The 14662-nt window shown below is 34.2% G+C and overlaps 1 protein-coding gene across 2 annotated transcripts in view; it reads left to right on the top strand.

Moving 5' to 3' along the window:
* Nucleotides 1-14662, top strand: part of NKAIN3 (Na+/K+ transporting ATPase interacting 3) — a 750305-nt gene that overhangs the window by 324707 nt on the left and 410936 nt on the right. For both annotated transcript variants that reach the window (XR_001006311.1, XM_011982159.1), the window contains exon 3: nt 1477-1557. Coding sequence is in view for 1 of the 2 variants with exons in the window: in XM_011982159.1 (XP_011837549.1) it covers nt 1477-1557 (81 nt within the window). In the remaining variant the exon portion in view is untranslated. The remainder of the gene's footprint in view (nt 1-1476; nt 1558-14662) is intronic.

Below are 14662 nucleotides of genomic sequence, written 5' to 3'. Positions count from 1 at the left end.
TTTTCTAGTTTATTTGCATAGAAGTGTTTATAGTATTCTCTGATGGTAGTTTGTATTTCTGTGGGGTCGGTGGTGATATCCCCTTTATCATTTTTTAATCTTAACTTTTTAACATGTTTTCCAACTAAATTTCCAGTGATTTGGAGCTTTAACTCATTATCGTAATTGTATTATTCTTAAAAATGAAAGCAAACCTCCTTTCAGAAAAACAAATGCATGATGGAACATTAAATGTAACCAATTATAGGACTACACTACTACATGAGATTATTTTTAAAATTCATAAATGACAGAATACAAAATATAAATTGAATTTCATAAATAGTTAAAAGCTTCTGATAAAGTTTCTGTTAGTAACATAGTTATATTACAAAATCTAAATTTTATAATTCCATTATTTGACCCAGCATAGAATAAGCTAAGGTAATGATTTCAATATTTATTTTAATTTAAAAACAATATGCAATGTTTGTAGTCACTGATCGAGAATGATAATTCAATTAATAAGTCTGCTTACGACATGAGGAATTCATTCATTTTTGTGATAAAAGAAAATGAATAGGCAAACTGTTGTATTTGATATGGTATTTGTATTCTACATTAAGTACTATCCTCAGTCATCCTAGCTAGTGTGTATGTCAGTTTTCTGTGCCTCAATTTCTTTATCTGCATAAAAAAGTGACTGGATGAGGGGAGCCCTAGTCCAATCATCGATTCTCCATTGATGAGTCTCTCAATCTAGGGCTACTTTAATTAAGACCGACTAATACTCTGGGAGAAGGTATTTCCTAATACATAATATCTTAATAATAAATTAATCAGTAAGACCAGTAGGTTTAAAATTTGTTGGATGGATATGATTGTAAGATATGAAAATCTGTTGTTCATTTCCTCATTCTTAATCCTATTTATTAATTTCTCTGCTTTAAAATATTTTATATGATTATATTTTTATTACATGATCAAATCAGAGGCACATATTCTACTCTTAATAAAACAGCCCAACAAATGAAAGTTTGTTAATTTTGTACTCCATGCATGTTTTTTCCAAACATGGTCTTCTTTCAGTCCTAGGTTTCAATAAATATTCCTTAAAATGTGACAGTTTTATACTATGGCTTAAAGATGATAGAGAGCTCACAGAAGATTTGCATAATTGTGTTCCCTAGAAAAGATAATACTCAGAAAACGGAATTCAAATCAACATTTTGGTTTAACTTGTACCTGGAAGCCAGCAAAGCACTTTAAAAGTAAATCTAACTTTGCTGGTGTCTACTGAAAGCAGTAGAAACTATTGGATTTTTAATTTCTGGAAAGCTTAGGGGACCACATAGCGAGCACTCTTTTCTGAGCGCTCCCTGTCAGTTTCTTCCCAGAAGACAGACTTATTGACATTTTTATTATTGATTTATTTGGTATACATGCCTTTCATCTCCACATTTTTCTTCTCTTTCTCCCTCCCCCATTTCTATCTAGTATACAGTGTGGACTGCCCTCTGGGTCACCTGGAATGTGTTCATTATCTGCTTTTATTTGGAAGTAGGTGGACTCTCAAAGGTGAGTTTATCATGGTTTTAAAGTACACTTTAAAATGAGTACACTTCTAGGTATTGTGACTACATAGATATATTGGTATATAGATATATAGATATATATATATACACAGAGAGAGAGAGTGTGTGTGTGTTTGTGTAGAATGATGAAATGCTATTCAAAAAAGACTTTAGGTATAGTGTGAGTGTGTGCATGTGTGTGTGTGTAGAATTATAAAATGCTACTCAAAAAAAGACTTTAGGTACCATTTAGGAAAGAATGATCTTAGGTGTATGTTAATATAATGGAACTTAGGAGTATGTTAATATAATGGAACTTAGGAGTATGTTAATATAATGGAACTTAGGAGTATGTTAATATAATGGCACTTCAAAACAACTGCCTTCTGGTTTAGTTTGTTATACTGAAGTGGGACTCAACTTCCTGTGTATCCTCATGTCCATTTTAAAAAGACATAATATAGTGACTTCAGGTCTAAATGTTAAGTAGAAAATGGTTTTGAACATGCTTGTGTTTAAAGTAGGAAAAGGGATTGACAAAGATGTTAACGTAACAGATATGAATGGCAAGTTTCTGTCTTTGCTGGAATATTAATAGTGGAAAAAACTGACAAAGAGCAAAACCCTTATATAGCATGTTTACTAAGAAGTAAATGCATCAGTGTGGTGATTCCTATTTTGAAATTTTAATCAAAGAGAAGACAGTTGTCTTAATGCAGCAATGATACACACGTTATTTCTGCCTGTCTAAAACTGTCAGCAAAGCACATGATTTTATTATGCCTCCTGCAAAAATGTCTCACCACCCAAATGTAAGAACAACTTGAGTTAAGTTTCTAGTTGTGTTTCTTAAACAGTTTTTGTGTGAACCAGCACAATTTTCACTATAGAGAAGAAGCTTAACAGTATGATTACAAAAAGTATAAAAAAGCTGTCATATTTTAAAACTTCTCATTATCAAATATATTTACGCTAACTTATTCTACTGTTTTATAACAGTCTCAGATTTTCTAAGTAACGTACTTGTGGCTTAGATTTTAGGAAATGTGTCTTGAGCAGCAAGGATGCTTTTAGAATTGTTGGGTTCCATTGAAGTCCTTGTGGTAACAAAACATGATTGATTCAGCCAAGCAGCAAAAACCCCTGAAGGATTTTTCCAGAGCCTCCAGAGGTGGTTACTCTTTTTTTTCTCCACTGTAATAACTGTAATTAGAACTAGTCACCATTTTCTCACATTGGCAAATGTATTCAGGAACCAGAAATAACGTTTCCAATATTGAGTTCCTTATATTTGGACTCACATCTAACTTAAATAATTATGCTAGCGATTGTAGTGCACCACTAATTTCTAAGACATAAAAAAGTACTTAAATTAATGCCCAGTTATATTCTATAAATGCAGATTATGAAGTAAATAATTTTCAAATGCAAATCTTATGAATAAAATAATTACAAATAATATGTTAAGCACAACATTTTCAACCCATTGCATTTTGTATCTTGCTATTTGAATGGTCATTTTGATCATATTTTTTATTTCACTTGGTAGAAATTATTTTTTCTTCTATATACACTAATTTGGGGTAAATTAGACCAGAGAAATTTGTCCTACAAAATTGGCTTCACAGTATTTTGAAAGAAGGCCGAATTTTGAATCATAAGTCTTTAGTCCAAATCTTTTCTTTAGCACTTATTAACTGTGAAATCTGAGGCAAATCATTTGGCTCCATGGAATCTCTGTGAAAAATAATAAGATCAGCTTTGCCAATAAAAATAGTAGTCAATGTTTATTATACACATGACATGCGGTAACTCAGGTAAGCTTTGAAACAAATCTGTGAAGTGACAGAACAAATAAGTAAGTATCTGCAGTCATTTTTTTCATGTAACTCTGATTTCCCACTGCTGCTCAAGGTTATTTTTGTGAATTTTTGTAACTACTTTTCTAATATCCATGTGCACGTCTAAAAGTTTTTATCTCATTTCTTTGGGCACAAGGTTGAAAACATGGACATAGTAGTCCTGGTTACTCATTTTATTTCCTATTTAAATGCCATTAAGCAGTCAACCAAGTATTCTAGGTCATTAAAAAGATAGATGACTCCAAAAGGAGCATCCTAAAGATTTTCTGTTGGTCTCCTATTTACTGCCTCAAAGACTGGTAACATCTCCCTTGTTAGTCACAGTTTAGCCTCAATTCCAGTCTGTGGGAAATCTATTTTGGAAAATAGAGCAAAGTTAAAGACCCTTGACAAACACAAATACCAGCCACTTTTCCAGGCTGGTTCCATTGTGTAGGAAACTCCTTGTCCATGTGAGCTGGTTTATATACTAACTTTCTAGATTCTCCATCTCCTGCTAGTTCATGCAGGTACCTCTTGGAATTACCCATTCAGATTAATAGAAACCTCCCTATACTGTCAATTTGGTCCAAAATATACATTCTGGGATAGTGAGTCTTTCTTTAGAAATGGGATCCAGAGTGATTTCCACAACATCTCTATGGATTTGGGTGTTATTCCAATGACAGACATGGCCTATGAATAGTACATTTGTATGCTAAGGTGTTCTTTTGTTGACAATTTGTATTCATGGAGTGACAGCAGTCCTGTCTCACCTGAAAGATAGTGAGCTGGCTCATGGGCAAGAGAGCCTGGAAACTGAGATTCTTACAATGCTGGGCTTGCTGACAGTGCTGCACACTCTGTGTTTTAAAAAGATCATTTTAATTTCTAGTAATATAAATACCGATAGATGTAATCCACATAAGCAAAAACTGTTTAGGATACTCATTAACATTTAAGAGTATAGAAAGGTACTGAGGCCAAAAAGCTTGAGAATCACTCCCATAGAGTAACGAATATAACTAGCTAACTAATTAACTAACTAAATAAAAATAATGCAAACAGTAAGAAACAAAAGCAGATGGTACAAATAAAAATAAATAATGATATGGTAGATTAAAACACAGCCATGTCAATGATTATATGAAATGTAAATAGACTAAGCACTCCAGTTAAAGACAGAGATTAGAACAATGGATTTTTTAAATGACAATAGTTGATGTTATTTATATGAAATACACATTAAATATAAATACATACATATATTTAAATTAAAAAAGATGGAAAATATATACTAGGTAAACAATAATCAGAAGAAAACCTCTGTAGTCATTAATGTCAGAAAAAAAGTAGACTTCAAATAAAGAGTATGAATAGAGATAGACAGAGATGTTTTATAATGATAACGGGTCAATGTATTAAATAGACAAAATAATTCAAAACTACACCAAATAACTGAATTTTAGAATACATGAGGTAAAAATTGCCAATATTAAAGGGGGAAATTGAAAAATCCATTAATGTAGGGGGAGTTTAATACCCCTTTCTTGCTTATTGAGAGAAAAAGTAGACACAATTCAGTACAAATAAAATATTTGAACACCACTATCAAACAACTTGTCTGTCATATAGAGGATAATACCTTAAAATTACAAGATATATTTTCTATTCATGTGCGTATGAACAAGGATCAAGATGGTATTCTGGGCCATAAGCAAGTCTCAATAAATATTGAATGACTGAAATAATACAGATAATATTCTCCCACCACAAATACAAGAGTAATTTATAATTGTTAATAATTCACAAATCAAAGAAGAAATTTAGAGGAAAATTGAAAAATAAAAGTACATAATTAAAAAAAACACTCTTCTTTGTGGATGAATTCCTATCAGTGTTTAGAGGAAGAAATGTAGATTTAAGTTGCTTATTAGAAAAAACGAAAAGTTAAAAATCAATGGTAGACACTTTCATCTTAAGAAGAGCAATTTGACTAACATCCCATAGTTGTTTCTTTGAAAAGATTAATAAACTAATAAGCATGTAGTAAGGTTGATCCAAAAAAAGAAGAAACAATGCAACTTATCAATTCATTAAAGAAAGAAGTGACATAACTACAGATTCAACAGAAATTAAAAGATTAATAGAAAAAAATCAAAAATATTGATAGCAAAGAATTTATAATTAAATATCTTTCTACAAAAAAAAAATCAAAACAGAAACAATTGGTTTGCAGTTGGTTAAGGAAACAGAATTTTCTGTTTAAAAATTTTGGAGTTAGTAGAAAAATGTCAGCTTGCTAGGGGGAGTGACTTTCTTTAAGCCTCTGAGGAAAAAACTTAGAACAGAAGGCAATAGTTAAAGTTTAGTCTTCTCTTCCCCCGAATCTGGGCTCTGTGTAATAGCAGATCTGTTAGGTGGGGATCCTCAGTGGGGGTCTGTTCAGATGTTGTCTTTAGTTTCTGTAGGGAAAGCAAATATCTCTGGAGCTTTACCTCCCTTGGCTATTGTTAAGGCTACTATTACTTTCTTGTTTAGCAAGTTACTTAATTACCTCTGGGGCTAGCTAGATGTCTGGAATTTCTCTTTTAAAAAAACTTTACAATTTTCCTTTATTTCCCTGCTTGGAGTTTAGAAGGACTTCAAAAAAAGAGTTAGGGTGAAGGTCCTTGCTCAGCATCAATCTATCAAACATAAGAAATAAATAATGCTAATCTTACTCAAACTCCTACAGAAAATACAGGAGGAGGGACCATTTCACAAATAATTTGGTGAGCTAACAAAATCCTGATACCACCTTACAGACAAGAATTAAATTGACCTCTGTACTTTAGCAATCCTTGGCCATCTCTCCAGGAAATTCCTCAGTAGGCATGCTGCCAAGAGGGACTCCACATGGTGAATTGTTTGTCACCACCTGATCTTCCCTTCTCTTCTCTCCCAGGCTCTTTGTTAAGATCAAAATTCTTGCTCCTTTATAGATCAAATCGAATCAGCTCTACCTTTTTCTTTCCCTCACTAATCCAAGCTATTTCCAGGCATCCTCACTTTCCTTATCTATAAAGGCCCAACCAAATGTATTCCTTAAAAATGAGCTGTCTGTCCTGCAGATGAGAAATGTCACTCCATCACACGGCAGAAGCATCTACAGTCAGATTGTATTTAAAGACTGTTTTTTAATTCCCCATTACATTTCACTACATTTTGAAGTGGTAGTTATTATTAATCCTAATAGTTTGTTCTAGTGGAAATAGACAATGATTTTAGATTTTGTTTTCTTTCTTTTCCTTCCTTCCTTCCTTCCTTCCTTCCTTTCCTTTCCTTTCTTCTTTTTCTTTTCTTCTTTTTTTTATCAGGGGCAAGGGTTCTTTTTGGTTAGATTTTCCCTTCTTTTTGGTTGATTTTCTCATAATAAAAAATATGAATTACAAATATAAGTTGCAGAAACTAGATAGACAAGAAGGAACATCATTTTTGCTTCAAACATTTGAAGACCACTGCCATGAATATTTTGATTCCAGTTTATTCTCATTCTGCTGTGTTTCCATGTTTTTTCTCTTCTGTTTTTCGTATTACTATTGAGATAATACTATAGAGAACATTGACACACTGACTTTTTAAAAATTGGACTTAATGAAAAAGATTTTCATGTTGTTACTAAAGTCTTGGTTAATATTTTAAATTTTTGTATTATATTACATCAAACATGAAGAGTTTTATTTCTGCTCTTTCCTTAACAGGAGATGTTAAAGGCTCGTGATACATTTTGCTAAATTTCTTCTCAAAAAAGTATACCATTAGCTGCAAAATATGAATATCTAGATCTAGAGTGTCATTAGTACAAGTTAGTCTGTTTCACCATTTTGGGGTTTTTTTGGGCTATTTTCATGGTGGAAAGAAAATGCTTATTTCTTTGTTTAAAGTATAATTTTTTTTTATTTCTTCAAAGTTAAATATCTCTTAATGTGCGTGATAATCAGCTTTATTTTCACTTTTTGTTAATAGGGTTTGTCTTTTTATATTTTGTGTTTTAGTAATGATGTTTTTAGACTTTAGTCTCTATGGAGCATAATTTTGCTCTATTTTTCAAGGTGAAAATCTGAATAAATATTTTACCAATAACTGACCAATGGCAAAAACAGTATTTACTTAGTAGGAAAAAAAAATTCACTGTTTTTTTTTTTTTTTTTTTTTGCTGGTTTATGATATAATACAGTTCTATAAGATCTATTTCTAGGATATCATCATTTTTTGGCACATACTATTTTATATTAGTTTGTATATACTTTATAATAGGAATTATCTCTCTGCAATCCAGTCTTCCCAAGTCTATGATTTAACCTCATACATTTGGTTTTACAGATGATTTTAGAATAAATCTATTCGAATATATACAGTGTATATTATATATCTCATTTTAGTTTTGTTTTTATTCCTTATATTTAACTTTTAATTAATTTAGTAAAGATTGAGAAAAGTTTATGTTAGAGAATTCAGGAGGAAAGTTTTGAGTAACAGAATCAATTATAGAGTATGTGAACTAATAGTTCCAACATCAAACTCCTTATAAACTATTCATCACAGATTGTGTTAATATTCTTGGGTCACTTGGCAGAAATTATTGTTGCAGTTTCCTTACTCCTTAGTTTAGCAAGGTACGAGTTCTTAATCCATGACCAAGAAGCATAAGGCACGCGGACACCGGAGAGTGAATAAGGCAGAGTAGGATTCATTAAGCAACAGAAAAGCTCTCAACAGCAAGAGGAGATCCGAGAGTGGATTGCCAGAAATGGGGCTGAGTTTGGGTCTTTTATGTGGCAGAAACAAGGTAGTCTTCTGTGTGTTCTGCCTTAATGAGAGGGGTAAAGCTGCCCCTTGCGGGTGTTGCATCCGCGCATGCCTAAGTTTGGCTAGAGTGATTCCATGTTGATTATTACTCATGAGTGCCTAAGCGAAACCCACAGAGGGTGGGTGGGGGCAAAATTGCAATGTTAGTGATATTACAAATGGCCCTGGGTCAATTTAAGGACATTTAGCGGATTTATTTTGCCTTCACCTAAGTTGGGACAGTCCCTTCTGAGCAGACATCCTGGTGGAGTTCTTAACCACATTTCCACCTGCTATCTACCCCACAGGGGCAGTGCAGATGCATTCCCATGGGCTCTGTCTCTCTCCTTAGACCCTCCCACTCTATCTGCCTAGCCAGCCTCTAACTGCCCCCACTCTCCTTATGTTTAGCTAATTCACGTAGAAGGGACACTGTGTTGGAGGGATAACAGAGGCCAGAGAAGCAGGAGACAGGAGGACAGGGTTTGGAACAGCTAGGAGTTTAGGTAGACACTGGAGGCTCAGAGGAATGACAGTCTTTTCAGAAAGGCACAGCTGAGATGCAAACAGGATCCAGCTGTTGTCCACCTGCTCACTATTTAAATTACTAGGGTGGGATAGAGGGAGGGTGTAATGATCCCAGCTGGATCAACATCTGCCTCTTTGCCAGGGGAAGACAGGGTTCAAGATTAGAGGTCTCACTGATTCCATAAACTGAGAAAAAGCTAATTTCAATACAAAACAAAATGGGGTAGTCTCAAGAAAAGAGAGACAACCATGGTCACCACAGAGCATGTCTTAACCATTCTTATCAACTAATAGTGTATATTCTCATGGGCATAAACAATTATGCCTCTTGCCTATTATGGGATTCTTTTTTTTTTTTTTTTTTTTTTTGAGATGGAGTCTGGCTCTGTCGCCCAGGCTGGAGTGCAGTGGCCGGATCTCACCTCACTGCAACCTCCGCCTCCCGGGTTCACGCCATTCTTCTGCTTCAGCCTCCCGTGTAGCTGGGACTACAGGCGCCCGCCACCTCGCCCGGCTAGTTTTTTGTATTTTTTAGTAGAGACGGGGTTTCACCGTGTTCGCCAGGATGGTCTCGATCTCCTGACCTCGTGATCCGCCCGTCTCGGCCTCCCAAAGTGCTGGGATTACAGGCTTGAGCCACCGCGCCCGGCCTTATTATGGGATTCTTGATCACAGCCTCCAGACATTCCCTTTCCTTTTGTCTCATCTGCCAGCCTGCCCTGCAGCAGGCATTTGTTACTGTGGTCTTGAGTGTTTTAGTTTTCCCCATGCCTTCTAGCACTTGAAGGTAATGGATGCCTTGTTTTAAAGGAATGTGTATATGTATGGTGGGGTGAGGAAGGACTGTGGGTAGGTAACTAAAAGTGTCTGTCTATACTTGTATAATCTCCTGAAGCCTCAATTTCCTGTTCTACAAAATGAGGAAAGCCACAACAATAATCATATTGGGTTGTTGAAAGTATTAAATAATACCTATACAGGGCTTAGAAATGATCCTGGCATATTGTGAGGTTTCAGTAAATGGTGGTTCTCATTATTACCATCAACATCATCATCTTTATTATTATTGGAGAAATTAACAGACATCACGATCCTCATCCTGAAAACCTTTGGGACATATTTATTACTATGCCAGAGCTGTAAAAGGGAAAAATTGTAGGACTGAGTGACTTGTTTAAAAATATGAAAGAGTCCCTTGTGACAGGACCTCAGAACTGCATATTAACTTCACAGCTGTAACAGTATTAATTAAATGATTTCCTCCAACATGTAAATAGCTTTTTTATATACATCAGCAGCCAGATTCTCCTTGTGTCCCTACCACTTCCCCTAGGAGTACTTTAAACATCTTTGGAAGTCGCTAAGGCTATTTTTCATGCCACACTTTAAGATCATCAAGGGCACAATTAATAAGTTATTGCTGCTTGTTTGAAAGTTACAAGACTTGAAATAATTTTTTCATCCCAAGGAATACATTTAGAATTAAATATGAAAACCTATCTTATTTGCTACACTTAATGTTACTGAAAAATAAGTTATCTTGAGAACCCAAGTTTTAATACTTTTATTCCAAAGAAATTAGTCCAATCTGTCTCAATGGCATCTTTTAATTATTTTACATTTAAAATAATTTATCTTGAGAACCCAAGTTTTAATACTTTTATTCCAAAGAAATTAGTCCAATCTGTCTCAATGGCATCTTTTAATTATTTTACATTTAAAATAATTTAAACATTTCTAGGTATATTTTACCTAGAAAATTTAGGTTACTATTTCTCCTAATTGACTTATCTTGAAAGGTTTGGTACTTACATACTAGTAGTCTTACATAATTTTCAGTGTGTCACATTTTCATAGAATTCTGAATCCGTACAACTGTGCATGAGCATAACTTTGACATAAAAATGAATGAGAGACATTCTACAAGGACTTATTTTATATTAATCATGAGCTTTGATCAAAGACCTTCTAAAATCTTATAGGCAAGGGACAGGGAAGGGAAATGGACTAACTCTTACTGATTTCCTACATGGCACAGGGGCTTTCCATCAGTTTTTTCCATTTTATCCTTACCTCAGAGGTAGACATTAGTATCTTTATTTCATAAATGAGGAACCTCAGCTAGGAATGGCTAACTTGCTCAAGGCACATAGCAGTAAACTGAAACATTGGGTCTTAATGCTTCCTTCCCAAGGCCACTTCATTTCCCATTATAGCAAGTTGCTTTCTACACAGAAGGAAAACCCACCTGCATTTGTTTCTCTATGTCATGTTTTAACAGCTATGCTTTTTCTAACTTGTGGATATTTTGATTCTTGGAGAAATTTAAGCCATTTCCCCAGAAGGCCATAATAGCACTTTACTGTCCTCTTTTGACTTAAATTGACACCATCATTCATGAGGGTCCTCTTTTTAAATCTTCAGTTGAATAATTCACCCGAGCAGCCAGGCAGCATCAGTGAAATAGTTCTTCCTCTACAAGGCTCATGCTTATTACTTACCCTGAATTGTTCCTTTGCACTTACTGGGAAAATTCTTTTTCTTGATCAAGATTCATTTTCCTTCAAGGTTGGATTCTTCTATCAACTACAGCTTTTGGGCAGACAATTTCCAGTAAAAAAATTCTAGACAGTCAATTCAGAGTTCAGCGCATGAACAACTGCAGAGGAAACAGAACTCTCAGTTTCCCTCAGCTGCTTAAAATCTATCCATTGTCTTTTATAAACATTCAAATATTTTTGCATCTCATAGAGTTATTTTTCTGATAGTAGTTTGAAATTAAATCAAGGATATATAGTATCTTTCCTTTTTTATTTAAACAAACACAACCTACTGAATCTAGTAATGAGTTTTTAAGTCATATTTATATTTTCTTTTTGATATCTTCCTTCCTGGACGTTTTTCAAAAGGAATCTTAAAATGTGATGCTTAAAGAGGAATGGAGGTAGGGTACAGAATGTCTATATTCAGAAATAACATATTTGGCAAATTGTACAGAAATAGCATCCTAGAATCACAGTCAAACTATGCCTACTTCTGGAACTACAAGAATAATATCCTATGCACTATACTGTATCCTGAAGTAAATGGGATGTCTGTCTATATCAATGGACACTTTGGGAAATATATATATTCATTTCACTAGAATAACAAAATATTTCCGGTTCTGATCTAATATATTAGTAGGTATGTATCCTGCTGAGTTAAAGGAATATTTTTGTCTATAATATTGACTGATGGTGGTGGTAGTGGCCATGAGTATCTGCCCAGTTATTAAGGATCTGTAAAGGAAGAATCATCACAATCTGCTTCCAGGTACTAAATCTAAATGAGAACCAAAGGCCTGAAAATATTCGTTGTTATGTTTGGTTCCTACACAATCTTTATCCAAAGAGAAGCAATTGTATCCTTTTTAAAAATAGCAAGGCAATGTAAATATAGGTATGAGTTTCTTATTCCAAAAATTTAAGCTACATCTTTTCTTTTGGCATGAGTCTAAGTGAACATAACTTCTGAAAATACAGTCCTCAGTTTCCTTTTTATAGTGAGATAATTTGATTCCTCCTGTAGCTTTTCTGCAATAAAGAAAATTACAAGCAAGGTTAAACTCAATCTTATATTCTTCATAAATTTCATCAAAGACAAATACCTCAAAAATCTTTATCCAAAAATACCAATGTGAAGCTACATTACAGGCCAATGACAAATATAAACCACAGTCTAAACTACCATGTAATTGCCACAACCTGGGTAGTATCAGGAGTTTTTAATCAGAAATTTGTATTGTAATCTTATGCCTTTCCACAGGGTTTCAAATCATTTTCACCAAGGAGCAGATGAATATATTATTCTATCAACAGTAGCTGTGTTTCTTATTATACGATTAGAATCACTTATTGAACAAACCCTATGCAAATACAATTGAAACACTACCCAGAAATATGTTGTCTTTGCTCTTTGTATTTCATCTTTTCTTCTTCTAAGGAAAATACGCCTGAGATGAATATTTAAAGATAAATATTTTACCTTTGTATCTAGTTTATTGTCTCAACTCATGGGATAATAATCACAAAAAGGTTTTATTTCTTTTAATAAACTGCTTCCCCAGTCTTCTGCCCCAAACCCTCTTCCCATTTCATAATACATTGTATACAGAGTCAATGACAACATTGGTCATAAAAAGTTCGTTTCATGTCTGATTCAGATCTATTCTTTCCCCTTACCAAAGTTGACCTTGTTTTAGGCCTTGACCTCTCCCTGGTCCCAACTCTACTCTGGGAGAAAAAACAGGAGGTAGTGGGTCTTCTTACATAGTCAGCCTTAAGATTATGCTGGAGGGTTTGAAGGATCCTGATCTCACACTGATGTTGATCTGTTCCAGCTACTGCTAGTGGCCTCTGCTGATGAATCTCCAAACATGGCAAATTCTTCCATTAACTTCAATAAGTCAATATTTATTTTTAATGAGTCTGTAATTATTCTAATACATGAAAATTTATTGACGGTGATTACATTATATTAAGCCTTTCTGAGTAGACTGCAACTGCTGAGCTGAATTTTCATGTAAGCACCATTATCAAGAGAATTTTGGTGCTGTGAAGAAACCACACTTTTATAGCTTATATTCAAATGCTTTTCTGTGTTTTTGAAGACAATTTAAATCTACCGCTACAGAATTTTTCATGCAGTCAATTGAAGATAAGATCATTGGAGAAGAACAATACGTAGAACCATTATCCTTATAAGTGCCATTAAGATTTTGGATTGTCTTGTGATGTTAATTTGCTTCAAATGCAAAATCTCAGTGTTGTGACATGTCAATTAAGAGTACAGTCTCGATGATGAAGAATTTCTGTTGACATTTGCAAAAATCAACAAATTATAAAAGAGACCCCGATAAACACATTTTGTGGCATTTATTTACTTTTTAAAACCAGAATAGCAGTATGTACTACTGGATAGCCTTATAAAATAAAACTGCACCACATGGTGAGATTATGCTTGATGAACAGTAAGCTGAAGTGCCCTGCAGGAGCAGAGGAACCTAAGATAACACTTACTCAATGCTACTCCCAAGTATGTTCCAGAGGCAAAACACAAGTCATTTAAATTCTTTGGATAAAATTTTTCCATGTAGACAATTGAAGGAAAAAAATCACAGATAATATTAATCATTTCTAAACAGTTACTCTTGCACAGAGAAAGTTTGTCTCTGAGCCCCCATGCTACAATGGCATTGGGAATTATAGGTTTCAGATTGAACTTAATTAGTGTCTTGCACACATATGGCCCTAGAAGCATTTGTGCATCTGATTTGTGTTTCCTCAGGTTGTGGTAGGCACTGCAACTTTGATATTGTACAATAGTGAAAAAGTTACTAGAGTGAAGATTGTCCAGAAGATGATTGTTCAGCAGAACTGGCTGGTTCCAGTAGAGGTCACTGAAGGGAGGCAACAGAGTGACAGAATTAAAAAAGAGGAAGCATCTGAGTGTCTGATAATAAGAATGAGCTAGAATCTCCTTTGCCCTTTAGAAGCCCTCAGCATTGATTTACCTTTGCCTGCTTTCTGATTCAGGAATAACAGTAGCACAGGAAAAATACAGCACACAGCTGTGTGTGTAGTAATTGTCGGTGTGCTTGCATGTTAAAATCAGCATATTGAAGCATCCAGCTGTCTATGCTCCCTTAAAGGTTAACTTTTGTCTGGAACTTTCATCCCACTACAGAAACCAGATGGAATATCTCACAATCAAATAACAATTGAAGCTGAAAAACAATAAAAGCATTTAACATGTAATTCTACTTTATTCTTGTAGGAGCCACTTTAACTCAAGGTGTGTGAGAACTTATTTATGGAACCCAAATATTAGTAACTCTTAATTTGCTAAAAGAATAGAAATTTAAAAGCT

The sequence above is a fragment of the Mandrillus leucophaeus genome, unplaced genomic scaffold (genome assembly GCF_000951045.1).
Source record: "Mandrillus leucophaeus isolate KB7577 unplaced genomic scaffold, Mleu.le_1.0 Scaffold236, whole genome shotgun sequence".
NCBI lineage: Eukaryota > Metazoa > Chordata > Mammalia > Primates > Cercopithecidae > Mandrillus > Mandrillus leucophaeus.
This window is presented reverse-complemented; position numbering and strand designations above follow the sequence as displayed.